Genomic DNA, 26,565 nt, shown 5'->3' with positions numbered 1-26,565 from the left:
ATTTGAAAACCTAGGGTTCTCTGTCGTCACGAAGGATCCTTCCCCTATTACTTACTTCACATTCCCCGAGATCCTCCACCGCCAGATCGGTCCAGGGAAAGATCGAGAAGAGGAGGAGAGCGACGCAAAGCCGAGGAGAGGAGAGGCGGCGAGGCAGCGAAGAATATAGGGTTAGGGCTAACTGAGTACAGGCATAGCAAAATAAGTTCTCGGGTATGGATTGCTACACGTAAATACATATTCAATTAACGCAATAATTAATTTTATTGTATTTAACTGCATCAAGAAAATGATTTTTACTTGTCTATCCTCTCAAAAGCTTGAAAATAATAATGCATTTGCGCCAATAATTAAGATATGGTTCATACAACACCAATAAATCATGTTCTAAGAATCTCTACCATCACAACAATAAGTCGTCATAAGCTAATCTATTTCTATATAAACTTCACACCTTCATTTTTAAGATTCAAATAGTTTATAAAATTAAAATAAAATATAGAATATTTATTTTAATTAAGAATATTATTTTTTTGATAGCTCTTCGTTATTTTATTTATCCCAAAATCTTTTTTCTTTTCTTTTTTTTGCGTATTTAGCTTATGTAGCTAAATCGAAATGTGTGGTCGGTAGCGCGACGTGGCTATATAAATGGACCGGACCCGAGTCCCGATTCGTGGGTCGGATCGAAAAGCATTGAGCACGGGAAAGGATGGCGTTCTCCCCGTGCCGCCTCCTCCGTCTCGTTCGCCGTCACCGGACCCTCGCCACCGCTGCTTCCTCCTCCCGGGCCGTCGCCGTGTTCTGGGACCTCGATAACAAGCCGCCCAACACCATCCCGCCCTACGACGCTGCCGTCCGCCTCCACCTCGCCGCCGCCTCCTTCGGCCCCCTACGCTTCTCCGTCGCCTACGCCAACCACCACGCCTTTCGCCACCTCCCTGCCCCCGTCCGTGCCGCTCGCGCCGAACGCCGTGCTGCCGACCACCTCGAGGCTGCGAAACCCTCCCGTGTCCCCTCCTACCTCTGCCGCGTCTGCGGCCGCCGCTTCTTCGCCCACGCCAAGCTCGTCAACCACTTCAGGCAGATCCACGAGCGCGAGCAGGAGAAGCGCCTCCGCCGCATCGACTCGGTCACCGGCGGCCGCAGGGTCCGGCTCGTGGCCGCGCTGTCGCTGAAGATGGAGAAGTACAAGAAGGCCGCGAGGGAACTGTTGACCCCCGAAGTCGGGTACGGACTCGCCGACGAGCTCCGCCGGGCTGGGGTTGTGGTCCGGACTGTCGATGACCGACCGGAGGCGGCCGACCGGGCGCTGAGAGAGCACATGGTGGAGACGATGGATCGGGGGAAGGTTGGATGCTTGGTGTTGGTCTCGGACGATTCCGGGTTTCTTGGAGTGATGAGAGAGGCCAGGATGAGGTGTTTGAAGACGGTTGTGGTGGGGGACGAGGGCGACGGGGCATTGAAGAGGTACGCAGATTCAGCGCTGTCATGGAAGGATGTAGTCTCGGGCAAGGCAAAGGAGGAGGCGGCCAGTGCAGTGGGCAGGTGGAAAGATCGGGATTTACTGAAGAAATTAGAGTGGAGGCATATGCCAGAGGAAGAGGAAGGCGAAAGTGATATTTTTGATGATGACAGTGACGCTGGGGATGAGGAAGATGGGTGCCTGGGCTTGGTGGGAGAGAGAGATAAGAAACCTTGGTGGAAGTTGAATTCAGATTCAAATGATCTACATTAATAAATCATCTTGAGAGGGGTTATCATTCATACAAGAAAAGCACTAATGTAGTGTATGAGAACTGATTTCTGTCGAGGAATATGCACTTCTCAAGTTCTCCAACAAAGAGATCATTTAGAAATACTGGATAATTGGGGTAAGGATGCAATAAGGATCATCCTGAAACGGGTTGCCATCTGTAAAGAGAAACACTGATGTAGAATGTGGGAACTTAATTGCTGTGGAGAAAGATGCAATTCTTGAGTTTTTTAGCAAAGATATATCCTTCCAGAAAGACTGGGGGGAGGTTCGGATTTCATATTTGTGAGTAGGTTGCAAATGCGGACTTCTCTGGATGTAGTTTGTTGATAATTTGTTTCAATGATGCAACTTGACCTGTTCATCGGATTACCATCTTGTGGTAAAGGGGGGAGAAAACTGCAGGTTTGATAATCTAATTCTATTGGAGGAGTTGATTTCAGCCAGCAATGTGTTCACTGGTGCTGACCAGCTTTTGCACATAAACTTCCTCTTTCTCTTCAGGTCACTTAGGTTCTTCTTGAACTATATGAGAAAATCAACCAAATGATGTGTATCTTGTCTTTATTCCGCTGTTGCATAATTAGTTTTTGGCTTCAGTCCATATAATCTCTTGGCAATGAACAGTCAGTGATTAAGAAATGGGGTGTGGCCCATATAAGACAAATGTAAAAAGGGATCAAAATAAAATACAATTTAGTGGTCATGTTATTGGCAATTGTACTATGGAACTAAACAATTGCAGGAAAGGAAAAAACTTGTTCTTTTCACATGTGCTATTCTTGGTAGTAATACTTTCTTGTTAGCATATCAGGTACTTATGGGATATGGAATGTTATCATGTCTTTATCTTATGTATTATGATAAAGTTGACCATTTTGTCAAAATGCTAATTTCATTGTACATTGAAAGCTGTGATCATAGTTTAAACATATTTTGTATCTATGTGTTAAAGTGATAAAATGCCTGCCATGTATTTAGGGATGCACTTGCCATGAAAAACTTTCAACAATTCACTGACCTCTGGTATAGAATGACACTAACTTTCCTTTTTTTTTTATGATCTCTAGTTTTTGCCAACTGTTTCCTGGCTTATGTTGATTACTCACACTAGATGTACAATAAAAGAGCTCTATCTCACTTTTGCTTTTACTAAGAGAGTACTGGCTTATTAATCTCTGACATTTGAAACAGGTACTTTTTCAAGCTGACATGCAATAAGAGGATGTAGAAGATTCAAATCGACTTCATCAGAGGAAGGAGGAATAGAACCTTCGATTAATGGAGAAATTTTGCCCTAAATAATCCTCAAAGTTGGAAAATATGTGTCTGGTTGAAAATTGTGGAAATTATTCTGCTCTATTTGTTCACAAGAAAGCTAAGTTTTATATTGAATATCAGAAATATCTTTGCAGAAAAATTCAGCTTCTCGTTAAAGCAATGTTTCTCACAAAGAATCCCTCAATCAACCAGTTCATCTTCTCTCATGTCAGAAGAACTTTGTTGCTTTTTTCCTTTCCTAAACACACACTAATTGCTGGAAATACTGCCTGAGTTACAGTGACTGTTTGTGCTTTTCCCATAATTTTGAATGCTTCAACTGTTCTAGATTAAAATATTGGCTTAGTTGATTGATGTCTTGTCCTTATAATCAAATTGGCTAATTGTTACTACCAGCCTCTCTGCAAGTATATTGAGGCAAATCTTGGAAGATTTTTTGGTGCCCTGCAAAGGGAGAAGCATAAACATGTATATTGTGATTTGTCTTTTTATCATGGAACAATATTACTATTTTGGATACTGTCCCTAGCATAGACTACACGAAAAGAAATCAAGTAGGAAGTTCCACTATACTTCATTCCCATCAATTCCTAGCAGATATCTTCCTTTTGTTGTTGTCCATGACTCCATTCCACCGTATGAGCACATTACCAACCTATTCTTCTTTTCCTCTGTTCTGTTATTATGTAAATGTGTAAAGGTATGATTAGCAAAACTGATGGTTGCTTTACCGATAGCCTGTAGTAGTCATTCGTGTAGAAGTCCTCTCGATCATTGTCATTATTGACTGTACCTTCAATCTGGGATCATCTGCGATGCACACAACACTGGACACACAAATAAAAGCATTCCCATGAAATTGTTAAAGAAGGTTGATGGTAGAGTGTCCATAGAAGATTTGTGCGGTATTTCTGACCATCAACATGATGCCAGCTCCTTGAAGGACACAGACTAATAAGGAAGAGTTGGTAGGATTTATTTAATGATTTGTAATAAAGCATTACGTGAAGCATTCAGAAAATTGTATCAAGCTAATCAAGAATTTGGATAAAGGGTGAAATAGAAAACTATTTCAAAGTTACAAGCAAACTAATGGACTTAGAAATGTTGAGATCTTTTGTTGTGTTCTATAGTTGATTTACAAGTAAACTAATGACTAATATAGGATGCTTGTCTGTGTAATTGATGGTCTAGAATAGATAGGTATAACTGGTATGATATTGACTTCAGCAACTTTCCAGTTTTTTAGGAAAATAAACAGGAACTGCCAAGCTGACATTAATTGCTTTGAGAGATTGAAATGGACAAAACCAACCGCAAATAGGACTTGGTCTCTACAGTGTACAAATTCTTTGTGAACTTGCACCAATTTCTCCGATGAATGTAAGTCAGACCCAAGTATTAGCTCACTCTGATACCTTGATATCCTTTTCTTTTGTTCATTTCATATGAAAATCAATCTACAAAGCATACTTTCCTTGAGTCAGGCCCACACCAATGTGTCTGACAGATATAGCTCAAGAAATCTATTGAAGCTACTGATTGCTTCTTGCATTGCTTTTATTGAAACTGATATGAGAATATCCTGGAACAACATCTTGTATTTCTTTGTGACCTTTTTTAATGATTATATTGAACACATTCTTCAAATATACTGCTTCCATATATATTTGGTCCTTCAGAGGATCAGTTGTCAGTTATCTTCCCTCATTTTGTTGTGTGTGTGTGTTGATGGTGAATGACACGATGAAGGTGATGATTTCGCTAAGCCCAACACCACGATCTTGAGCCTCTGTTGCAAATATTTGTGTAGAAAGCCAGAAATGAAGCTGTTTTTGTGGAATTGAACCAGTGAACTCTACACGGTATGGATCTCCAGTATGACCAAGGATCTCCCAGCTCAGTTGAACTCTAAAGGCCATTCTCTCCAAAGGCAGACTTGGGTTTGTTGAGACTTGGTTGAGTTGGCATAACCTGAATTTTGATTATTCTTACATCAATTTAGGTGATAAGAGTGTTCTGCATTCTAAGAAGTGTTGATGGTGTGCTCATCTTTGCAAGGTGTCCTTTGAAAAGTCCTAAAATTTGTTCTCTTATGTGAAGCCTTGGCACTCAAGGACATATTTCAGCAGGCTCTTGATGAAGGAATCACATATATTTGGGCCAAAACTGATTCAGAAGTTCTGATTCAAATTATAGACCATACTTGTGCACCATGGCAGATTAGCCATGAAAGATATTTTTTTTTCTTTGAATTGCTAACTAAAACTGGGATGTGTGGATCAAATCAATGGATCTGATAACATGGCACATTGTTAGTGTAGAAAGATCATAAATTTGGATCTTCTATTGGTCTTAGCACTTCCGTGAAATTCACTGCAGGAAAAAATAGTTGATTTCATGAAGTGCTTCATGGTTTGACCACAAAATCCATACTTCAATATTCCAATTTTAGGATTTGCTGTAAATACAATAATCAACCGTTATATTACTTCTAATTTCTTCCCACTGTTTGAGAGAGATTATAGAAGTGGACATGAGGAGGATTTTACACCAAGTTTAAATCACCCAATAAAGGATTTGATGCACTTGAGATTCAAATGCTTCTTGTTCATGCTTGTCTATACTTAATCTCTGATATGTGCATGACTGTGTAGTAGGCTTTTCTATAGAGAGCAAATCTACCAAAGCATCAAAAGCCTTAGCAGCATCTTTTGGTGCTCTACAGACAAGGCGTACGGAGTCCCTGGGACACTGTTGGTGGAGCCTTTCTATGATATGTTGCTTGCAATGAAGGAGGAGAAACTTCCTCGAGCTCATATAATACCAAGGTACACTCTTGATGACAGAGACCACTGTCTCAGATTCAGCCAAATTGAAGTTGGTAGTGATTGGCACTGTCTCAGATGCAAGTAAAGGTAATGCCCAGTATCATTAATTACATCTTTTGCAAGTTCTAGATCATGATGTTATGATGTGCCTCATTTTTTCTGAACTTTGCTGATCACATCATGGACTGTAGCTTTATCTTCACAATGATATTCTCTTCCATGAGATGGGTAGATCATCTCATGCTGGAAATCTGATCTTTTTTTTGTCTTGAGAACTGCACAAGATGTTCAAAAGATTTAGCTTCCAACTTCTGAGATGCTCTCCAGAGAAGGATGTCAGTGTCGGGCTTTCGCTGCCATCTGCGTGCCGCTCCTTAGCTGATCCCTGTCCTGCTATTTTACCTGCATCACCTAAAGAATAGAAAAACCATTGAGAACACCCTCAAACAGCTGACGGTATTAATTTCTCAACTCTTCTGATGCATTTTATTATATTGGCCCAATTCATTCTTACAAGTCCTACAGAAATTCTTACACAATAGATCTACCTGATTGTTTGATATATGCTGCAGGTCTTATTACTGTTTTCTGATCAGTTCATCCTGCCTCTTCTTGAGCTTCTCATACTTCTTTGCCCTCAGAGCCACCATGACCTCTGACCAAGAAAGGATCAGCAGACTTTCACTGTTAGAATACATTTGAAAGCTAAACAAGCAAGGATCGCAAATTCCATTGTGGAATCAACAGATCAGAACTTTGGGAGGTGATGAGCCAATACACTTGGCCTAGCATGAGCAATTCCTGCTGCTCCGCTGTGACACAGAGCGTGATGAGGGCAACGTGGTAGCCCAGGTTGTTCTTCATGACCTCTGCGGCACTCGTCTGCCAGTAAAGCCGCTCCACCCTCCCTCCAGGGTGCTGGATCACCACTGCCTCTGATGCTTGGCAGTTCCCCATCCTCCTTCCTCTCTGTCAATGCAGGAATGGAGAAGCTGCAGCTTCCGTTAGGTTGAAGTCTCAGAACACTTGGATATATGGTAGTGTGTGTCATGCACGGAATGTAATGCAGAGCTAGAGAGAATGCTGAGGCAAGGGAAGCATACATGGTTGGTGGCATGACGTCTCACTTGCAGCGGGATGAGGGAGTTATCATCTACTGCTTGCAGCAGCAGCGGACAAGGGCATGAGATTCTTCTTGTCATGGGTGTTTGTGGGCTGGAGAAGTCACATTACAAGGAAGAAGATAAGACACTGAATCACCAATAAAGACAACCTCGTTGCTCTTTTTCTACTCACCAGCTCATGGGATGGAACTTGGGGTGTTATGGAGTGTCAAAAGCTGTGCCCTTACTGTGATCATATTCATGGCCCACTGTTACCTAAATAGAGATCGTCTTCTTTGTTCATATTTCTTTGGTGTTGCCTTTGGGCATCAGGTAGCAGTATGTATGTGCTCTTTGTTGCTCCTCACCATCAGTGTTGCTTCAGGACATGCTTCTCGTTTCAGAGAGTCCACAAGAAACCTTAGCTCTGGGAGGTTACTTCAGCTCCATGTTCATTTTACATTATCTGCATGGTTGAATTAAGTATGATGTTTTAAGTGTTAGCTTGTTGGACTGATGAATACTGTAAGTTATAATTTGTCTAAGTTTCTTTTCCTTGGAAACAATCCTTCCTAGTTTTGAGGTCTCTTCATTTGGTCCACAATCCACATGGCCATCAAATTAATCAGAGGGCATGTGAAGTGTTGGAGTAATCACACAGTCCAACCTCATGCCCACTCTTTGTTCCAACGAAAAGCCAACATGAGTTGATGACCTAAATATGCCTCTCTTCCACAAAGTTCCTAAGCATGTTGTAGTTGTTTTGTTTAACTAGAGCATGTGGGTTCTCTTTTCAAACACCCTTTTGTCATAATTATGTTCTTGAGAGAATAGAATCCATATCATGCTTAAGTCCACTTGGATTGGATTCACATCTTTGTTTTATTCTAAAACCATCGAGTCAAGATAATCCATGATATGTTTTCATCTCATGTGCAAGATCTTAATCTACATATTGTTTCTGAAAAATAGTAACATGGCTCTTCAAGATATCTCATCATCCATAGTTGTGACTTCTATGTATTATTGGATTAATTAGAATGAACCTTGTCCCATTATAGGACATGGATGAATTATTATGTTTGTGTGCTGTTTCTAAGCAAAGTTACAGAAGATTTAGTAGTTTATTTTGGTCTACAATGTTGTTCAGACAGAGGGACAGTAGCAAAGAAGGTAGAGAGATTGTGAGCATGAGAAGAACTGCTACAAGACACCAACACAAAGGAAATGGACAGACTTGCAGTGTCAGTAGGAAAATGCTTTCCTTGTTGATCTGCTTTGCTGGTTTAAATGCAACACAAACACAGCCTGTGCCAAGTTTCAGGTATGGTTCTTTGTGATGGTCCCTTATGGCCTTCATTTTTTGAGAGTAGCAATGCCTATCTGCAGTCTTCTTTCTCTCCTCACCTCTTTTTCCAAATTCCTTTGGCTGAGACAGGCATGACTGGGGACTCCATAATGCATTCATCTCTGCGAGTAGCTCCATTATTACTGGCTTGCAGCTGCCACCACAAAGGTCCAATTGCAGAAGAAGGATTCTTGAATATCAAAAACAATAGAATGAATTGATATTTTGATTAATGTGTTATCCAAACTGGATGCTTTGATGGGTAAAAAGACTAATTTCAGCAATTTATGTGTGTAATTTTGATGATATAATTGGATGGTTGGACTGCAGACAAGAATAACATGCAGTGTTCTAATGGATAAACAAGTTTCTTCTCTGCATCATTTTCCAACCACATCTCATATATGAACTGAAAGAAACAAGATGTAGATTAACTTGTCAACCTTGTGAATAGATTCCACAAGCAGATGTGATTTCTTCTTCACTCTTCTTCACCACAGGGAGTTCTTCATCCTCAGCAGTAGCCTTTGTCTTCATCCTCAAAAGGTCAGAAGGAACTGCTCAGCTGAAATAACAGTCACTGACATTGTGTCCTCCAAAATGAAGGTGTGAGATTACAGCAAGGATTTTAGTGATGGAAGGATGTGAGTGACAATTCATACATAATCAGCAACTTGACTTCTGGAACGAACATCTTCAGGGAAGGGTAGAACAAGTTGATGATGTTACAAGTTGTCATGCACTCTTGTTGGATGGAAGAAACCTACATGAACGGCATAGTCGTTTATCAATCAGGTTGACTTGATATGTTTCTACTCAATTTGGTAGAATTTGACTTCACCCTTGTTAGGTCAGCTCAATGAATTATGATCGAGACATTGTCCTCTTGAGTTTCATGCTGTGTGATGATGAGAATGGTGATGTTGACTAATCCAATTTGTCATATTCTTTTGAACTCCAATTTCTTGTTTCTTAGTTTTCTCCATCCATTATTGTTTTCCTGAAACATATGTAAACTGACAATTTATCTGTCAGTAATGCAGCAAAAGCCTAATGACTGGCTAAGAACTGTAAATGTGTTCCTCAACATCAGACTAAGATCTTCATCAAAGAATCTGCAGAAACTCTACTGACCACAATGAATCCAATAAGTTGTTTGAGCTGCTTTCAAGAGCACATCCTCATGCATCTGCTGAAACTGGTACTCCTACATAATTAGGTGTCAAATGCATGAGCAGATCCTTGACAGTGACAGACTGCAGTGTAGCTCATCTGCCTCCTCTGCTATTTTGTTCCTTCTCCTTGCCAACTTGTGGCCCAGAATCCTATCAGCGAAGATAAGAGCCTGTGGATCTCCAGAGGAAGAGAAGTGATTTACAGCAATCACTTTCAGACAAAGAAGCTTGCAATGTCATGATCAACATCACAGAATTGGAAACAGGATAAAAAATGGACTGATTTCGATATTAAATGGTCCCTAAAATAGACTGTGTAACAACCATCAAAGCCACGAACCTGTCTTCCTCTTCAATCACTTCTTCCATCGAGCTAAATGTCTTTCTTAGGAGGATTTGATGGACAATTCCAGACCTTGGGCTGCTTCTTGGAAGATCAGTAGTCACTTCGTGAATCCAAACAAAAATCTTGCTGGCAACGCCGAAAATTATACGAAACTCAAATGGTTAATGGAAAAATACCAGCTGGTGTCTTGTGCAGGGGTGACCAAAGGATGACATGAATGAGCTAAGCTAGTTCTTCATATCTGACTGTTATTTGTGCCAGGATAAGCACATCAGAGATTTCTTTTCTTTCTTTCTACCCATCTTACCTTTTCTTTTTATTAATAACATATTAACTCTTGTAGTTAGTTATTTTAAGATCCCGATCTATTTGTGCCAGGATGTCGAGTAGTCGACTTTATTAATAATATCGAGAACGTTTTCGTTCTCGACTTTATTAATAACATATTAACGTCGACTTCACGACGTTAATGTCACTCTATATCTATGTCGATGTCGACGTAGTTGTTGAGCGAGGGTCACCTACTCTGATGTCGAGTAGTCCCCTCTTCTCACCACCTCTCTCCTCATCCACAACAACAACTTGTGATTCTCAATAATGTCACCATCATCACCAATTGAAATATTAAAATTATATTTATATTTATATTTTTCATATTTTTATTGATAAAATCGATTATATTAAAATAAATAAACCTAGATGTTTATAATATTAGATAATATTAACCTTTTTTACCATCATATATATTTTTTTGTCAAGAACGAAATAAGTGAAAAAAAATAAACTGAAGTATTGTCTTGGATCTTTCAAAAATTTCTGAAAAAAAGAATCTTTCATGAGAAAGAAGCAACATATTGAAATGACAACATAATGAAATGATTCATCATCAAGAAGTTTTGTATCTGAAGATTAACAACCAGAACATCTACCAGTATTAAGTAGTGTTTTGTATGAAGAAGGATTATAATTGTAAATTATTTATCCTTATTAAATCAGCCAATGATTTTTATTCTTATTATGTATCTATCGATTGCAATATTGAATAACAGTGATCACTATGTGATGTTTAAAGCAATGAAAAAAATATTATAATGGATGCCATCAACTATTATAATAGTCACAAATAAAAACAAAAATAAAAGAAAAAATGAACCAAATCCGACATAAAATATGGATCCAATAGACTTATCGAATCGGATATTAGTTTTAATTCTGCAGGTAATTTATGAGACCTAATTATGTGAGTATCATATAATATGTGTATTAGATGCTTATAACGGGAATCAAAACACCTCTTAATTACGTACTTAGCGCTTTAATCATCACCATGTCTTGATAAAACAAACCCGACCCGTTTACCCGGCGCGCAGGTTAGCTCAAGCCGTGGTAGGCGCACGTTAGCTCCGTTCTCGGGCATCAACTAAACGGCACCAACCCCTATCTTTTTCCTCTCCCGTTACCCAAAGTACACCCGTCCTCTCTCTCTCTCTCTCTCTCTCTCTCATCAGATCGGGGAACCCTCGACCAAAATCGCTCTCCAAATCCCTTTCATCTCCCAATCCTGGGAACTGTTCGTGTTCTTGGGGCGATTGATCGATCGATCGATCGTTCGGCGTGGTTGTCGAGCCGGAACAATTAGGGTTTGCCCTGGCGTGCTGATTGGGGGATTCATCCTGCGGATGGGCGAGGAGAAGGCGGATCTAAAGACCGGCAGGGTGTGGGGGGTTTTGTGATGTAACAATTTTGGTTTGGTGGTTCTCTTTTGTCGTTTCGTAAACGGCGGTGGTGAGAATATAGACGGGTCGGGGTGGAGGGGGATTTGATGGTTCGAGGCGGAGGGGTCGGAGACAACACAACAGGGGAGGATGAAAGGCTATGCATGGGCGGGAAGGTGAGGAGAGGAAACGGCGGCCGCACATGTGGCCGGTCCCTGCGCCCGGTACAGCTCTATCAGCATCGTCAGCAGCTCATCCTCCTCCTCCTCCTACTCTAGCTCAGCCGGACAACGCCTCCTCGGAGTCGGATTCCCCTCTGTCCTCACGCGATTCGTTCCTAAAGGTGCCTTCTTTTTATGGGTTTCATCCGTCTTTTGTATGGTGCATTAGGGGAAATTTTGGCCTACGATTGATTAAGAGGATTTAGTTATTTAGTGATATTGTTTTTGGATTTATGATGTTTTTAATTGTATTGTCTCAATTATGTAGTTTCTGTGCGGGCTTTGTTGATTTTTTTTTTGGTCTTTTTCCTGTGATTATCCGTTATTTTGTTTTGGTTTTGAAGCGGTATACTTCATTTTTGTTAGTTGTTTTAAGTTTTGTGGCCTTCTTTTTTCCATGTAATTCATACAAGGAGCTCATGATTTTTTGCCAAGAGAACTGCTAATCAAGCAACTATTTTTCTTCAAAAGGAGTTCTAGTATTTGTATGCTTTTATGTGTTATGACATCGACATTAAGGATGTTTTTCTGGTCAAGGACAATTCTCGGGCACAGATGGCCGTGCCTAATAAGCATGTTACGCCAGGTGGCTTCTTTTGGGACTTGATGCTCAATATGAAACTCAAACTTGTTGGTAAAAAGTATGATAAAGTTATGTGAACGTAATAAGTGTTGAGATTATTGTTTCAATAATAGATGTCTGGATTTTGGTGTTGGAAACACATTTGAAACATGATTTCTCATAGTTCTGATGATACACACATAGTTCTTGGTCTTTATGGTTATTGTTTTGTGACTTATTTGCCTATACTTCATGTAGATACCTTCCAGTCTCATGTTAATTCTAGGAGGATTCAACCTTTTAGTTACTACTAAAATTTCACTAACAGCTTTTTTATTTAATGTTTGGTAGGTGTAGGTTTTGGAAATATTCTTTGCGTTGTTCATGTCATGTGGAAGTTGGTTGCCGGTGAATTATATGCTTTTTCAGTTATTAAGTTGAGTTCATTGATGGAACAAAGCTCGCGGGTGAAATTTCTAGGTTCCACAACTTATTTTGCTCTATGAATTATTCATCCAGTTTGGGGTTGTGCTAACTTGGTTTCTTACAATTAGCTTCTTCAGTATCAGCTTCATGTGAGCCACAGGAGTTGAATTGTAGTTTTAGATTATCCTGATTCATTTGGAAAATACGACTTGTAATTGTTTATAGGCCCTTCAGTAATTCCTTTATCAATGCACATCTTTGCGTTTATACTAGGTAACTAAAACTTTACAAGAATATAGCTTCTTGATACAATTCTATATTCTTACATCTGAAATTGGTCTGCTAATAATCTCTTTTGCATTGGTAGCTGTTCTTGCCGTATTTTGACAACCATGCTTGCCGTACTTTTGACAATCATTCTTGTTGTACTTCTGGTTGTTGTGCTGCTGTTGTTCTCTTTGTGCAGAACCCCGAGATACCTGGTCGTGCATCAGCATCTTTTTCTGTGGTCAATGTTTTTATGAACTTTTAAGTTATAGTTGTAAGCACAAGGGTTGCATTATTATGGTATGAATTATTTTTCTTTATCTTTGCTTTTGGCATGATCTTCAACAGAATTTTTTGTGCTAGACCAATAACTGAGGGAAATTATTTGCATAACTAGAGTTAAATTATTTGCATGGCATTCTTCTTCTGGTATTATCTGAAATATCTTTGATTACTTAAACTTAATGATTGTTAACATCAGAAGGAACATTCTAACATTGGTACACGATCTGCATCTTTCTATTATGTTAATTTTCTTTTCATTTAAAATAATTATAAAAATGTAAACTAACCTGTTTCAATATATTATATTCTTATCTTGACCTTATTTTTTATATTAATGTTTTATGATTCGCATTAATAAAGTTAGATCACATTTTGTTAGTATAGGTGGAAGTTGCATATGAGTACCGTACTTTGATGTATTAATAGCCGCTTGCTTATGAGGTGAATGAAAACATTGTTCTTCATGCTGTCTTAGTTGTCACAGTTAAAAAAATATTTGTGTTAGACAGTATCTATTTCTTTTGTGTGGGGTATCTTAGTAGTTGTTTTTTGTAATTACTCTATTCTGTCTATTCTTTTGTCCCTATGGGAACCATCTTACTTTCTTTTTTTCATCTGGAATGGCCTGTTAATTTTCTGCACTTTAGGATGGGCGTAAAATTCGAGTTGGTGATTGTGCTCTTTTTCAAGCTGGCAATGCACCACCTTTCATTGGAATAATTCGTTGGTTTACAAAAGGCAAAGAGGATTACCTAAAGTTATGTGTTAATTGGCTTTACCGACCTGCTGATGTTAAGCTTGCTAAAGATGTATTACTTGAAGCTGCTCCAAATGAAATTTTTTATTCATTTCACAAGGATGTGATACCCGCAGCTTCATTGCTTCACCCATGTAAAGTTGCGTTTCTACGAAAGGGTGTTGAGCTTCCAGCTGGGATATCTTCATTTGTTTGCAGACGAGTATATGACATTACTAACAAGTGTTTGTGGTGGTTAACTGATCAAGATTATATCAATGTGAGTTTTGTGCTGTCCTAATGGTCTGGCTCTATGTGGCATAAACTGCTTTCTTTTGGTGTTTAGCCGAGGTTAATCATTTGTTACATTTTATGGTTTACTTGTTCTCTGTAGGAACGACAGGATGAAGTAAATCAGCTTTTGGACAAAACTCGACTAGAAATGCATGCAACAATTCAATCCGGTGAGCGTTCACCTAAATCACATAATAGTCCGACAAGCACACAACAGCTAAAATCTGTTTCAGACAGTGTACATAATACCGGCTTTTCTCTCCCGTCTCAGACCAAGGGGAAAAGAAAGGATAGGAGTGATCAGGGCACTGAGCATATCAAGAGAGAGCGTTCTTTTCCTAAACCAGATGATGGTGATTCTGCTAGCTTTAAATGTGAGAACATGATAAAAGCAGAAATAGTCAAAATAACAGAAAAAGGTGGACTTGTAACCACTGAGGGGGTTGAGAAATTGTTGAACCTGATGCAACTTGATAGAACTGAGAAGAAAATAGATGTTGCTGGTAGGGTGCTGGTTGCAGATGTGATTGCAGCCACTGATCGATATGATTGCCTTGGCAGGTTTGTGCAGCTTAGGGGTGTGCCGATTCTGGATGATTGGCTTCAGGAGGTGCGCAAACCTAAGGCTGGTGATGGTAGTAGTCCCAAAGAAAGTGATAAAGCTGTTGAGGAATTACTCTTGGCTCTTCTTCGTGCACTCGCTAAACTACCTGTGAACCTTAATGCTCTACAGACTTGTAACATTGGTAAATCTGTGAATAATTTACGGAACCATAAAAACTCAGAGATCCAGAAGAAAGCCAGGAGCCTTATTGACATTTGGAAGAAACGGGTTGATGCCGAAATCACAAAGACTGATGATGCAAAATCTGTTGCACCGAGCCAACCTGTTTGGCAAGTAAAGCCAGGATCTTCTGATATTTCTAATGCGGGAAATAGACGTGCTGGATCGACTGAGGTGGGTGTGAAGAGCCCTGCAACTCAGACTGCATCATGTAAAATTATGCCTGGTAAGCCTGGAACATCAGATGCTGTTGTGAAGTCATCTTCAGTGACACAAGGGTCTTTGAAAAAGGGATCAACTCTGACAACATCTACTGCAGTTGTCTTGAAGGACCCACTTTGCAAAGCAGCCGCTAACATTGGGAGTGCAGAGATGCCGCCAACAGCAGGCAAAGAAGAGAAGAACAGTAGTTTAAGTCAATCTCAGAACAATAGCCAGACTTGTTCTACTGATCGGGCAAAAGTTGGTACTTCGTTGAAGGAAGACACAAGGAATTCAAGTGCTGGGTCAATAAATACTGCCAAGGCTGTCGGCTCATCTCGTCACCGAAGATCTAGCAATGGGGTCTCGGGAACCAGTAGTTCTGGAGTTCAGAAGGAAACTAATCTGGGTAAATCTGGTTCCCTCAATAAGACTACAACTTTGGAAAAATCATCACTATCAGGATTGACATGTGATAAACCAATTGATACACCTGCTGTAGATAATGGAAATAATCAGAGACTCATTCTTAGGCTTCCGAATCCTGCTCAAAGCCCTGCACAAAGTGCAAGTGGAGGTTCTTTTGAAGATCCATCAATTTCAGGCAGCAGAGCATCATCTCCTGGGGTCTCAGACAAGCATGAGTACAATGATCGTAGAACAAAAGTAAAGGGTGATGTTTGTCCTAATACTGCTACAGATGCTAATACAGAGTCTTGGCAGAGCAATGATGTCAAAGAACTGGCAGTAGGAGCTGGAGGTTTTATATCACCTGCTGTTGATGAAGAGCATGTTGGGACTACTGAAGATACCGGGAAGGCCGCAGAGGCTCCAATAGCTGCATGTTCATCATCTGGAAATGACAGGGGGGTCTTCTTGACTGAACCCAGGACAAGGGGATCTTTTAGTTCTATAAATGCCTTGATCGAAAGCTGTGTCAAATACTCTGAAGCAAATACTCCTTTGGTTGTTGATGATGATATTGGGATGAATCTACTTGCTAGTGTGGCAGCTGGAGAAATGACCACGTCTGACTTAATTTCTCCTACCAGCTCTCCTGGAACTTCGCCTGTGACAGAGGATCCGTCTACGGAGGCCAATCCAAGGTTGCCAAGTGATGATGCAGCCCAGAGCCATTTTGAGTCAGATGAAGTTGTCGTTGCCGATTCCAATAAGCAAGAGAACAGTGTTGCTTCTATCTTAACTAAGGATGCCTCATATCAGGATGGTGCAAACTTTTCTGGAGACAATGGAATTGCTGTCCCCTTGCAGGATAACAAATTGATAAGCGGTCATGCGGAGAAATCTTTTGCTGCTCTGAGTCCTAAAACTGAAGACTATTATGCTACATCTGAGCTGAAACTTGAGGGAGAAAGAGATCGGCATTTTTCCATGTCCAAACCAGTTAAAAGGGAGAAGCAGGACAATGATAGAGCGTTTCTGCTTGAGGAACAACGGTTAACAGATGAGAAGGTTCTAGACTGTCATACAGATTGCAAGCTTAAAGAAAGAGGCTTATCAGCAGATGGAAGCATGCATGTTGAATGTGCTTATCAAACGATTGGAGATGGCAATCCATGTAACTCTGAAATTGCTTGCAAAAATGGATGTGATTTTGACCTTTCTTCTTCAGGGATTAATACAGAAAAGCTTGTTGTTGAGGAGTCTCAAATATGTACTACCGGAAAAGAAACAACCGAGGTTGTAACCTCATCTGACCAGCAGCAACTTCTGATAACAGATGATAGAAGTGGTGATGCTGTTATGTCATCTCATGATGTGCCGTGTCCTGAAAATGCTGATGAATCCAGGACTTGTGTGCCTGGTAACATAGGGGGAAGTCACTTGGAGTCAAATGATAAACAGGTAGATAACAGCCTCAATCCAAGTAACCTTGATGAATCAGCTAGACCAGCAACTGCCTCCGACACTGCTGGGGTTGAAGATTTGAAAGTAACGGAGGCTCATGAAACTTCTCCAGTGGGATCAACCAGTCAAGAACCACCATCGAGTTGTACGAACCAAGATACTGGTTATCAATCAGAGGCTGCTGGTTCTAGGTTATCAATGGGATTAGCCAGTCAAGAAACACCATTGTGTTGTATGAACCAAGATACTGAGAATCAATCAAAGCCTGCTGGTTGTAGATTATCTGGGATTGTTGGAGATGGGAGGGAGGATCTTGCGTCATCTTTAGAGGCCTCTTTATTGGCTGTTACTGCTGATTCAGATGTTGCCAGTAAGCTTGACTTTGATTTGAATGAAGGCATCCCTGGAGATGATGGAAACAATGGTGAGACTGCTGTTTCAGTTGCAACATTCTGCTCCACGGCAATTGATTTGCCCTGCCTGTCTCCTTTTGCAAATCCAATGTCAAATGTCTCACCTGCTCCAATAACAGTAGCTGCACCAGCAAAAGGGGCTTTTGTTCCACCTGAAAACTTGCTTAAGAGCAAGGATGAGCCTGGATGGAAGGGTTCAGCTGCTACTAGTGCTTTTCGGCCAGCGGAACCACGAAAAGTTCTGGAGATGCCACCAAGTAGTCCTGACATGCCACCATCTGACTCTGCTGGGAAAGAGTGTCGTGCTCCACTCAATTTTGATCTGAATGAACCCGATGAGGGAGTTCTTGAAGACATGACCATGCAGAGCTTTTCTAAGACCACAGGCTTTGAGCTGGGGACAGAAAGCAATCTTGATGTACCCCCACAGATTTCTGGAGGACTTGATCTTGATCTAAATAGAACTGATGAAGGTACAGAAAATGGCCAGTTCTTAGCAAGCAGCTCCCATAGACTGGAGGTGCCACTTTTGACTGTAGGACCAGCATTAACAGTATTACCTAGTAGGGAGGCCAATATGTTAAGGGACTTTGATTTGAATAATGGACCCATCCCTGATGAAGTTTCCGCTGAATCTGTAACCAGGAGCCAAAATATAAAAAACATTAGCAGTATGCCCTTCTTATTTCCAGTTTCCAGCATCAGAACCAACGCTGCTGAGTTAGGAAGTGTATCATCATGGTTTCCCCCTGGTAGTTCTTATCCTGCTGTTGCTATACCATCCTTGACCAACAGAGAGCAGCCTTATCCAATTGTTGCAGCTCCAGGAACCCAAAGAATTTTGGGGCCGATTACTGCTAGTGGCCCCTTCGGGGGTGATGTTCACAGGGGAGCAGTGCTTTCATCATCTCCAGCCATGGCATTTACTCCTGCTGCAGCATTTCCTTATGCTGGCTTTACTTATGGGTCCAATTTTCCTCTTGCATCAACTTCATTTTCAGGTGCACCGACAACCTTTGTCGATTCTTCATCTGGTGCTGGTTCAAGTTTCCCTGCGATTCCATCACCACTTGTTGGACCTGCTGGTACTGTTTTATCCAATTATCGAAGGCCTTACACGATGAGCTTTCCAGAGGGTAGTACTAGTGGCGGATCTGACAACACTCGGAAATGGATCACACCAAGTCTGGATCTCAATGCAGGTCCAGGAAATGCAGATATAGATGGAAGTTCCTGGGCATCGAGACAACTCTTGGTGACAACCTCCCAGGCTTTCACGGAGGAGCAGGTGAGAATGTATACAGTGCCAGGTGGGGGTTTGAAGAGGAAGGAGCCTGAAGGAGGTTGGGATGCCGACAGATCTGCCTACAAGCAACTCTCGTGGCAGTAAAGGGATCAGGAACAACAATTCGTTAGTAGCATCTGATTGCGGTGAGCTATCATCTTTATTATGCGAAGTGCGTATGTTCATGACACGTGCTATGTTCTAGATTATATCAGATTTTCAGCTTTGTTTCACAGGCACAGGTGTTCTTGGAATCCTTTATATTGCCTTCGCATCATGCTAAGTTAAACAACGCGAGCCCACATGCATCCTGTTTCCTAAGGATGAGGGGAAAGTCTTTGAGGAATGCCGAAACTTGCTCTATTTCATGTAATGTTGAGACACGTGATGCCTCTCTGAAACAGATTTTCATGGATTCAGCGGTTGCTTTGGTTAGCATTTCTTTAGCACGTTCAAGCATGTTTCTTGAGGATATCGATATCAGATATCCGTCGGAGGATGGCGACATTGCCTTGTCAAGTCTTTCTTATTTACCACATCTTCCACAGGAGCCACAGCAATCAGGTCCTTTTCTTCGTTCGATGGGTCTGCGGCCGTTGATTCCCACAGCTCAAGATGCCATCTGCCTTTGTTGCTCCACACAGTAGCCGAGTACTGCTACATTCATCGATAACATAGTTTGCATGTCAGGGTACTTCCATCTTTCCTGTGTTGAATGCCAAACACATTAGCATTGAGCTGTGCAATCATATAATTCCTGTGTTAAAAGAGTTTCGCCCCATGAAACTCAGATGGATCAATTGGCAACCAACAACTGCGATGGCCCAGAGTTGTGAAGCCAGAGCATGTTTCTTTCTTTGTTCCTAACCAACAAAAAAAAGGCGACTCTCCTCCTGTGTAGTTTTCCAGTGTTGTAATGCCTGCTGCTTACAAGCGTTTTGGTGCCATGTTTTTTGTTGGTGTGTTCTCATGTTGGTGATGTGCCCATCAACTCTTTTACAAGCGTGTGGTCTAAGCAAATGTTGATTGATTTATCTGATGAGCAGTTCGATGATAGCACATCTTTCTCAACAACAGAGCCTCATTAAACAAGAGGCAAAAGTGAACGAACACCCTGTAACTGTGAGGACCAATTGGCACAAAGCTTCAAAGCTGTCAGAGAAGCCATTGGCTTCTATCAATCAGATCGCTTCCGAGTTCACATCACATGCGAGCCGCACGGATACAGCAATTACCTGACGGTACGCGTGCGTACATTTTGTCTTGTAGGATCTTTCCGAGCGAGGAGAAATCAACTACACAAATCCAACTGTCTTTTGTCGATGCACGTGAAGGCGACGGGCAGAGATTTCCATGAGAGAGAGAGAGAGAGAGAGATTGGTGTCCATCCTTCGCTCTCGCGTGCATGCACGGGCAGCATCTGACTCCATTCCCGGCTTTGCTTTGTTCACGCGACCCACCGATGACACCGAGGCGATGACATCGCCCGAGAAAGGACATGGTGCCCGTGACGATCATGTCCTTTCCCTTTTGCCATCAAGTGAGATGACACGGGTTCGGACCGCCACACGAAGAAGATAGGGAAAGAGAGGACGGACACGTTCTGTTGCGGTTCATATCATATTGTAGACGTAGATTTGTACCGTAAAACCTTGTTTCTGAGGAACTCCTCCTTCCTTTGGGGCATCACAGTGGTCGTTGCAGAACGTCAAACGAGAGGAGGGGATCATCGTTGCATGCCACCAAAAGCTTATGAGGTGGAAGAGGATGAGCATGTCTTCAAGTGACGATAAGGATTTCTTGTCTTGATACTGCAAACACTAAGTTGATCATGGAACAGTGAGGAGACATTTAAGTGGATGATAAGAAACTGGCAGGTTGACAAGTGCTTGAAGAGCACGATATGAATTAGAGAAAGAAAGAACTATGGATTGAACTCATCGCTTAGTGTTAGCCTTGAAGTCGGCCGTCAGCCCGATCTATCCCTACTATGGATCGCACACAGTCTGATCTGGTCATATGTCCGAGTCTCGAGGCAATTTTTTTTGTCTTGAGACAGCAAGTGCACAAGACACTTCTGATACGGAGTTTTAAATATTTAAAGAGATTCTTTTTGTGACTCCAACATCGTAAAAAAATAATCTTACATATATTATTAATAATATCCTTGGGTGAGGGTGATGGTTGGATATGTAAGCTATCGCCAAGTGAACAGAGAAAAATGAAGGTACTTTACATGTATGATAGGAGAATACGGAGCTAATTATATGTATTATCTCATGTAGTTAGCTATATTTAATATTTCAGTTCATACATCTTAAAAAATTATATTGACATCCTTATAGTTATTGAGAGTGAAACATCTATATCTATTTATCCTAACATTATCGATTTTACTAATAAAAATATAAAAATAAAAGATAAAAAAATAATTTTAATAATGACGATGTCATTGAGAGTTATTTGTGGCTATTGTAGATAAGGAAAGCGACGATGAGAGGTGAAGGTCGTCATGCATCTACATCGATACAATTGGCAAGCGACTCTTTTATCACTCTACATCTACATCGACGCTGACACAATTATCGAACGACAAAAGGATTGTTGACATAGATGTCGAGTGGCGTTGCTTAGCAACTACATCAACGTCGTCACAAATGTATCATTCGACATATGCATTGATGGCCCCTTCACCTCTGAGCAACTGCATCGACGTAAACGTTGAGTGACCCTCACCTCTTATCATCGCTCTCTTCAGCCCCAATAGCCACCCACAACCTCCAACAGCCACAATAGCCACCCACAACCTCCAACAGCTCTACCATCTATCACCGTCGATATCATCCGCTATCACAAATTAAAATATTAAAATTATCTTTTTACCCTTTATTTTTATGTTTTCGTTGGTAAAACTGATTGCGTTAAACTAAATAAACGTAAAAATTTCACTTTCGTAATTATAAAGATACTAATATAATTTTTTAAAATATAAAAACTGAGATGCTAAAAATAACTGACTACAACTCATATATACATACATACATATACATGCAGCATTATCTCATGTCTAGAAAAGACAGATTGGCAATGGAACAAGTGAAACATAAATCTAAAATGGATTTCTTTTGCCAGTATACTGAAACATCTTCATAAATGAAAAGACAAAAAGGTTAAGATTCCGGTCCACAGAAAACCTAGCTAAGACTAACAGTTCATACTTCCAGAAGCAGAAACAAATAGTAATCTGTAATATCTTGCTTCAAAACTCCAAGAACATTACACACACATACATCTCTTTTCATGGCCTTGAATAAATAGAAGTCAGTATCGCTGAAAAAACCGCGCCATATTAAACAGCGAATTTGATATCCTTTCAGCACTTCCATGACAAATAGTTGACGCCATCTAAAGGAGAAACCTGCCAATAACAACTAGTCAGACAAAATTATTGTACCTACACTTCCAATTCACTTGACCTAATGAACAGATATTAATGCTTAGTGACATCATCAGTCATGAACAAATTACAAACCACATCCATTCTACTTCAGGGGTAGAGATGTCTTTTATCTTACGTAGATGCAAGGAATATTGGCAGTGTGTTACACATAAGAACTTTAAAGCTTCACAAATTAAGGGACCAAAACCACAACAAGGGACAGAAAGAGAAGTACCTTTTTTTTGCTATATGATACCTAGGGTGCCAACTCAGAGAAAGACTATCCCATTAACTGAATACAACATACCAAACTCCTGCACATTGTTGCAAGAATCTTATTCTACAAAATTGACTATCGTGAAATCTGTATGAATTTGCAGTGATATAATAAGACTATGACAAAGTTGTTCCGGCCACACTTTCCATTTCACTACAAAAAATTATTGGTGATATCTGAGCCAAATTGAGGACACAAATTGGGTGGATTTCTGATCTTGAAGCATGGATGAGGAGCACATCAATGTAAGAATAAAAAAAGAAGAAGCTGATTGTGGAATTACAATCTATCTCCTGGAGTAGCAGAAGTACCAATCCTTTTTTTTTTTTTTTTTTTCAGTGATGGAAAGAAGATACATTAAAGGAGAGAACAAATAGGTCAAAAATTCAGAAAAAGAAAAGCAATGTTACTGTTGTATCAAGGTCCATGCTCGTTAAAATAAAAAATAAAAAATATGCCAAAAGATTACTTTTTAAATGTACAAAAGTGTAGAAGGTATGAATTTTTAAATAGATAAGAAAAATGGACGTAAAAGGTAAAACCCTGTTGCCTACAATCAGACCAGCCAGCATGAATGGTGTCTTGCAGCAGTGTGATGACATCCAATATTAGGTTTCCCTTAATCCTTTGCTCATCCTCTTCCTCAATCCTATCCCTCTTCTCCTTACACTTTCTGTTTCCTCTTTTCCTCCTCCCATTCCTTTCCTTCTTCTTCCTCTGTATATCTTATTGCAAGCGATCAGGATCCAGTTGCAATGGGTCTTACAGGCTGGTCTCAGTCAGAAACGTATGATTCAGGCCTACTCTTATCAACACCACAACCATGGTGGGTGGAAATGAGAAATCAATTGATATCAAACTGGAATCCTCATATCAAATTTCGATGGACTGGTTCCGGTGCGACATGTGATGGATTAGACCCAATTATCTAATGTTGCAAATCATGAAAATATTTGTCTTTTACGTGCCAAAGTCAGGATACATTACTGGGAAGCCTAATCGTTCATATAAGGAGACAGGGAATATTTATGTTTATAGAATTATTTTTCACGATACAATGTTGATCAAGCTAGCCAATTGTATTAAATAATCATCAATATTACAGAACACTGTTAGGTTCCAATTTTTAAATGATTGACTCATAAAATCACAAGGGAGGAATAAGATCACTTAATGCAATAAAACTATCTTTCTTTCTAAGATAAGCCAATGAAGATCAATCTTGCAACAGGATTGAATTTCTTTTCAAGCAATCAAGTGCAGAGGCCACTAAAAGTCAAAAACCATATCATTCATAATCAATTCAGCACTTGATTTTTTGAGATCTAATTGATTTTGTCCAATGTAAGAATCGATGTGGTTACCTTTTGAAACACATTCTTGCACATAATCCCAAAATTTTGAACAAACACACCTGAAATTACATAGTTCAAATATTTATGCGTTTGAAGTATAATTCCACAAATTAGGCCAAAATTCCATTTGAGATTCAAAATCAAGTTGACACAATGGAAACAACATCGTGCTACTCATCAGTGAAATTGAAGGTTATACACAAAACTCTAACTGAGAACTTACTTGTAACCATGATTAACAACTAGAGGAGAGGAGGGTAATGAGAAAACAGATTAAGAAGTTTGAGAACAATAAAAAGTTCAATTTATACTAGAAAGATGAATTCACTATGGAAGATACCATGTTCATAGTGACTAATGTTTAAGAGCAAAAAAAGCTTGACTTAGATATGTATATGGTGTAGAAAATCAAGCACATATACGAAATAAAACCTACATTCCATTTCTTTCACATAAATACAGTGTAGCGTTTCCACTACACTATGCATAGTGCAGTAAAATGTAGTGTTTCCACTATAGATGATCTGAAGTAGTTCTTTTCCATCATCTCCAATTTTGCTAACAGCCGAAAAGATCTAATCTTTTAACGTAAGTGGGACATTTTGGTCATGTGGTGCATAGTATTATCTTAATCAAGATTAAAATGTCAACAATAAATAAAATCAAGCCCATTAGGCTCCAAAAGCTGATGGTTGCAAGATAATTATGATTATGATATTTTGTAATGCACATAAAGTAAATTCCCAAAAGCTTTTGCATCGGAACAAGTTTAATTTCTTTATATACCTCGAAATAAGGTTTAAGAATATTACCATCATGGTCTCTTCATGCTCTTATTTATGTTGCTGAGTGTGGCTTATTAATGATTTGCATTAACAACTTAACCTGTTGACATGATGTAAGACTATAATCAAGAACTTAAGTTGTAGACTATGATTGCACAATATGCACCATGTCCTCAAGCCAGTCATTAAGGATACATTGTCCTTTACCAACTAAGACAACAAAAATTTATTCCATAGACAAATGATTCGAGCACAACCCAAAAGAGAACGATCATTAAGATGAAATTCTGCAAAGTTTGAAGTGCAATAAGATGAAGACAGAAATCAAATCAATGTTAAGTTTGAGAATCATTCAAGAATTCCAGCCTACACATCTATCTGTGATCTTAACAAGCTCAACACAGCACTGTGCTATTGCATCGACCAAAAGGTCCTAGATCAATTAAAAAGGTGAAAGTACCAAGAAGACTTTAACTTGAATACCATCTACGCATAGAAGGATTTCCAATATAAATTCTGAGAGATAAAATGCAAAGCCCAGAAAAGATTATTACGGTACTTCTATAAAGAGATTAAATTACCCATCACTGATCTACGTTTGTCTTCCAGTTCAACACTAACCAAGATAGGATTTTGATTACTGTTAAAAGTTGGAAATATAATACAAAATTCAAACAATTATACCATACTATTCGTAGCAAGAGCGCAATCACTGATGTGTTATAGGCTTGAAGATCAACAATTATAATCTCTATCACATCAAGATAGGATTTTGGCTCCACAATGCAATCACAGACAAGCAACTACGAAGGGGAAGTGGGATTATGGGGGGGAAAGAAGAAGTGATGTACCTCAAGCTTCCGAACCACTCCCGAGGGGGAAGGAGACGATCTCCTGCACGGGCGAGAACTCCACAAGGCCGATGTCCATGACGTACCCTGACACGGGCAGCTTGAGATCCCGGAGAATGCAGAAGGCGTCTGCGATCCTGCTCCGGGGAACGTCCTGGGCGACGGAGCAATGAGGCACCCAGGAATCGGGGCGGAACTCCTCCGGAGCCTCAACGCCTTCCTTGCGGAGGGTCTCGCAGAGCTGGGAGTGGAGGTGCAGGAGGGCAGCCGAGGGCGTGGGGGCGAGGAAGAGAACGCCTGCGTCAGAGGAGGAAGAGGAGGAGGAGGAAGGGAAGGCACCGACGGAGGAGAGGGTGAGGGGGAGGGGATCGAGGCGGGCGGCGAGGGAGCGGAGGGCGGCGTGGAGGCGAAGGGGATCGAGGGTGGGGACAGAGAGGAGGGTGAGGTGGGGGCGGGCGGCCATCTCGATGAGCTGCGTGCTGATCTGCCGGCGGGCGAGCACGTTCCACGCCTTCAGCACTTGGTTCTCCAGCGCCGGGTCGAAGTACAACTCCACCGCGTAACCCTGCTGCTGCCGCCCCACAGCCGCAGGAGGGACATCCGCCTGCGGCGGATTCGTCGCCGGAGTCGGTGACGGCGTCGGCATCGCACCCTGTCCCTGCGCCATCGATTCCTGACCTCACCCACCGCGACCGCTGCTTCGCCTCCTCTTCTTTCTCCCCCCTTCTTTTTTCCTGTCTCTAAAACTCACCTACCGCACCGCTACCCGCGTAAACGAACCGAAGGCGACAGCGGAGATCTCATGTGACCCCACTAGTATCAACCAATGACTAGTAGGGTAAGCGCGGGTTCTTTGGCAGAAGGGATGGAGAAGATGGGGTTTTGGACCAGTACAAGGGTTTCTGACATTGGAGATGCGCATTAGATTTGTAATTTAAATATGTCCAGTTCTCACTTACT

General features: G+C 40.8%; 3 protein-coding genes across 10 annotated transcripts; 2 read left to right on the top strand and 1 right to left on the bottom strand.

Annotated features, from left to right (window-relative positions):
* The first annotated feature begins 672 nt into the window (after window positions 1-672).
* LOC135675744 (uncharacterized) lies at window positions 673-5,121 on the top strand. 3 transcript variants are annotated; one of them, XM_065186211.1, is made up of 2 exons: window positions 673-2,161; window positions 2,951-5,121. In XM_065186211.1, the coding sequence occupies exon 1, from the start codon at window positions 713-715 to the stop codon at window positions 1,736-1,738; it is 1,026 nt and encodes a 341-aa protein (XP_065042283.1). In that variant the 5' UTR covers window positions 673-712; the 3' UTR covers window positions 1,739-2,161; window positions 2,951-5,121. The 3 variants fall into 3 exon arrangements, with proteins under 3 accessions (XP_065042283.1, XP_065042282.1, XP_065042281.1); XM_065186210.1 differs by having other exon boundaries at window positions 673-2,217; XM_065186209.1 differs by having other exon boundaries at window positions 673-2,260.
* A 6,187-nt stretch (window positions 5,122-11,308) lies between these two features.
* On the top strand, window positions 11,309-19,317 carry LOC135675743 (uncharacterized). Of its 4 annotated transcripts, none has more exons than XM_065186204.1 (4): window positions 11,309-11,898; window positions 13,964-14,332; window positions 14,447-19,044; window positions 19,135-19,317. In XM_065186204.1, exons 1-3 carry the CDS (start codon window positions 11,716-11,718, stop codon window positions 19,001-19,003), a joined length of 5,109 nt encoding a protein of 1,702 aa, XP_065042276.1. In that variant the 5' UTR covers window positions 11,309-11,715; the 3' UTR covers window positions 19,004-19,044; window positions 19,135-19,317. The 4 variants fall into 4 exon arrangements, with proteins under 4 accessions (XP_065042276.1, XP_065042275.1, XP_065042277.1 ...); XM_065186205.1 differs by having other exon boundaries at window positions 11,313-11,898; window positions 19,122-19,317; XM_065186203.1 differs by having other exon boundaries at window positions 14,447-19,317.
* A 2,678-nt stretch (window positions 19,318-21,995) lies between these two features.
* Window positions 21,996-26,413, bottom strand: LOC135675741 (uncharacterized). Of its 3 annotated transcripts, XR_010513983.1 has the most exons (4): window positions 25,606-26,413; window positions 23,979-24,028; window positions 22,573-22,651; window positions 21,996-22,316 (listed from the first exon to the last, which is right to left on the bottom strand). XR_010513983.1 is itself a non-coding variant. In XM_065186202.1 (2 exons), the coding sequence occupies exon 1, from the start codon at window positions 26,270-26,272 to the stop codon at window positions 25,607-25,609; it is 666 nt and encodes a 221-aa protein (XP_065042274.1). In that variant the 5' UTR covers window positions 26,273-26,401; the 3' UTR covers window positions 21,996-22,316; window position 25,606. The 3 variants fall into 3 exon arrangements, 1 of the variants encoding a protein (XP_065042274.1); XR_010513982.1 differs by lacking the exon at window positions 23,979-24,028; XM_065186202.1 differs by lacking the exons at window positions 22,573-22,651; window positions 23,979-24,028 and having other exon boundaries at window positions 25,606-26,401.
* Window positions 26,414-26,565: the final 152 nt, after the last annotated feature.

This window comes from Musa acuminata, chromosome BXJ1-6 (genome assembly GCF_036884655.1).
Source record: "Musa acuminata AAA Group cultivar baxijiao chromosome BXJ1-6, Cavendish_Baxijiao_AAA, whole genome shotgun sequence".
In the NCBI taxonomy this organism is placed as follows: Eukaryota; Viridiplantae; Streptophyta; class Magnoliopsida; order Zingiberales; family Musaceae; genus Musa; species Musa acuminata.
Note: the sequence above shows the minus strand (reverse complement) of the source record. Positions and strands in the feature narration are given on the sequence as shown.

Excerpts from the sequence above, each read along its gene's own strand:
- LOC135675744 (XM_065186211.1), top strand. The coding sequence starts at position 713 with ATGGCGTTCTCCCCGTGCCGCCTCCTCCGTCTCGTTCGCCGTCACCGG.
- LOC135675743 (XM_065186204.1), top strand. The coding sequence starts at position 11,716 with ATGCATGGGCGGGAAGGTGAGGAGAGGAAACGGCGGCCGCACATGTGG. Across the intron at positions 11,899-13,963 it reads CACGCGATTCGTTCCTAAAG|GATGGGCGTAAAATTCGAGT; the intron begins GTGCCTTCTTTT and ends TCTGCACTTTAG. Across the intron at positions 14,333-14,446 it reads CTGATCAAGATTATATCAAT|GAACGACAGGATGAAGTAAA; the intron begins GTGAGTTTTGTG and ends TGTTCTCTGTAG.
- LOC135675741 (XM_065186202.1), bottom strand. The coding sequence starts at position 26,272 with ATGGCGCAGGGACAGGGTGCGATGCCGACGCCGTCACCGACTCCGGCG.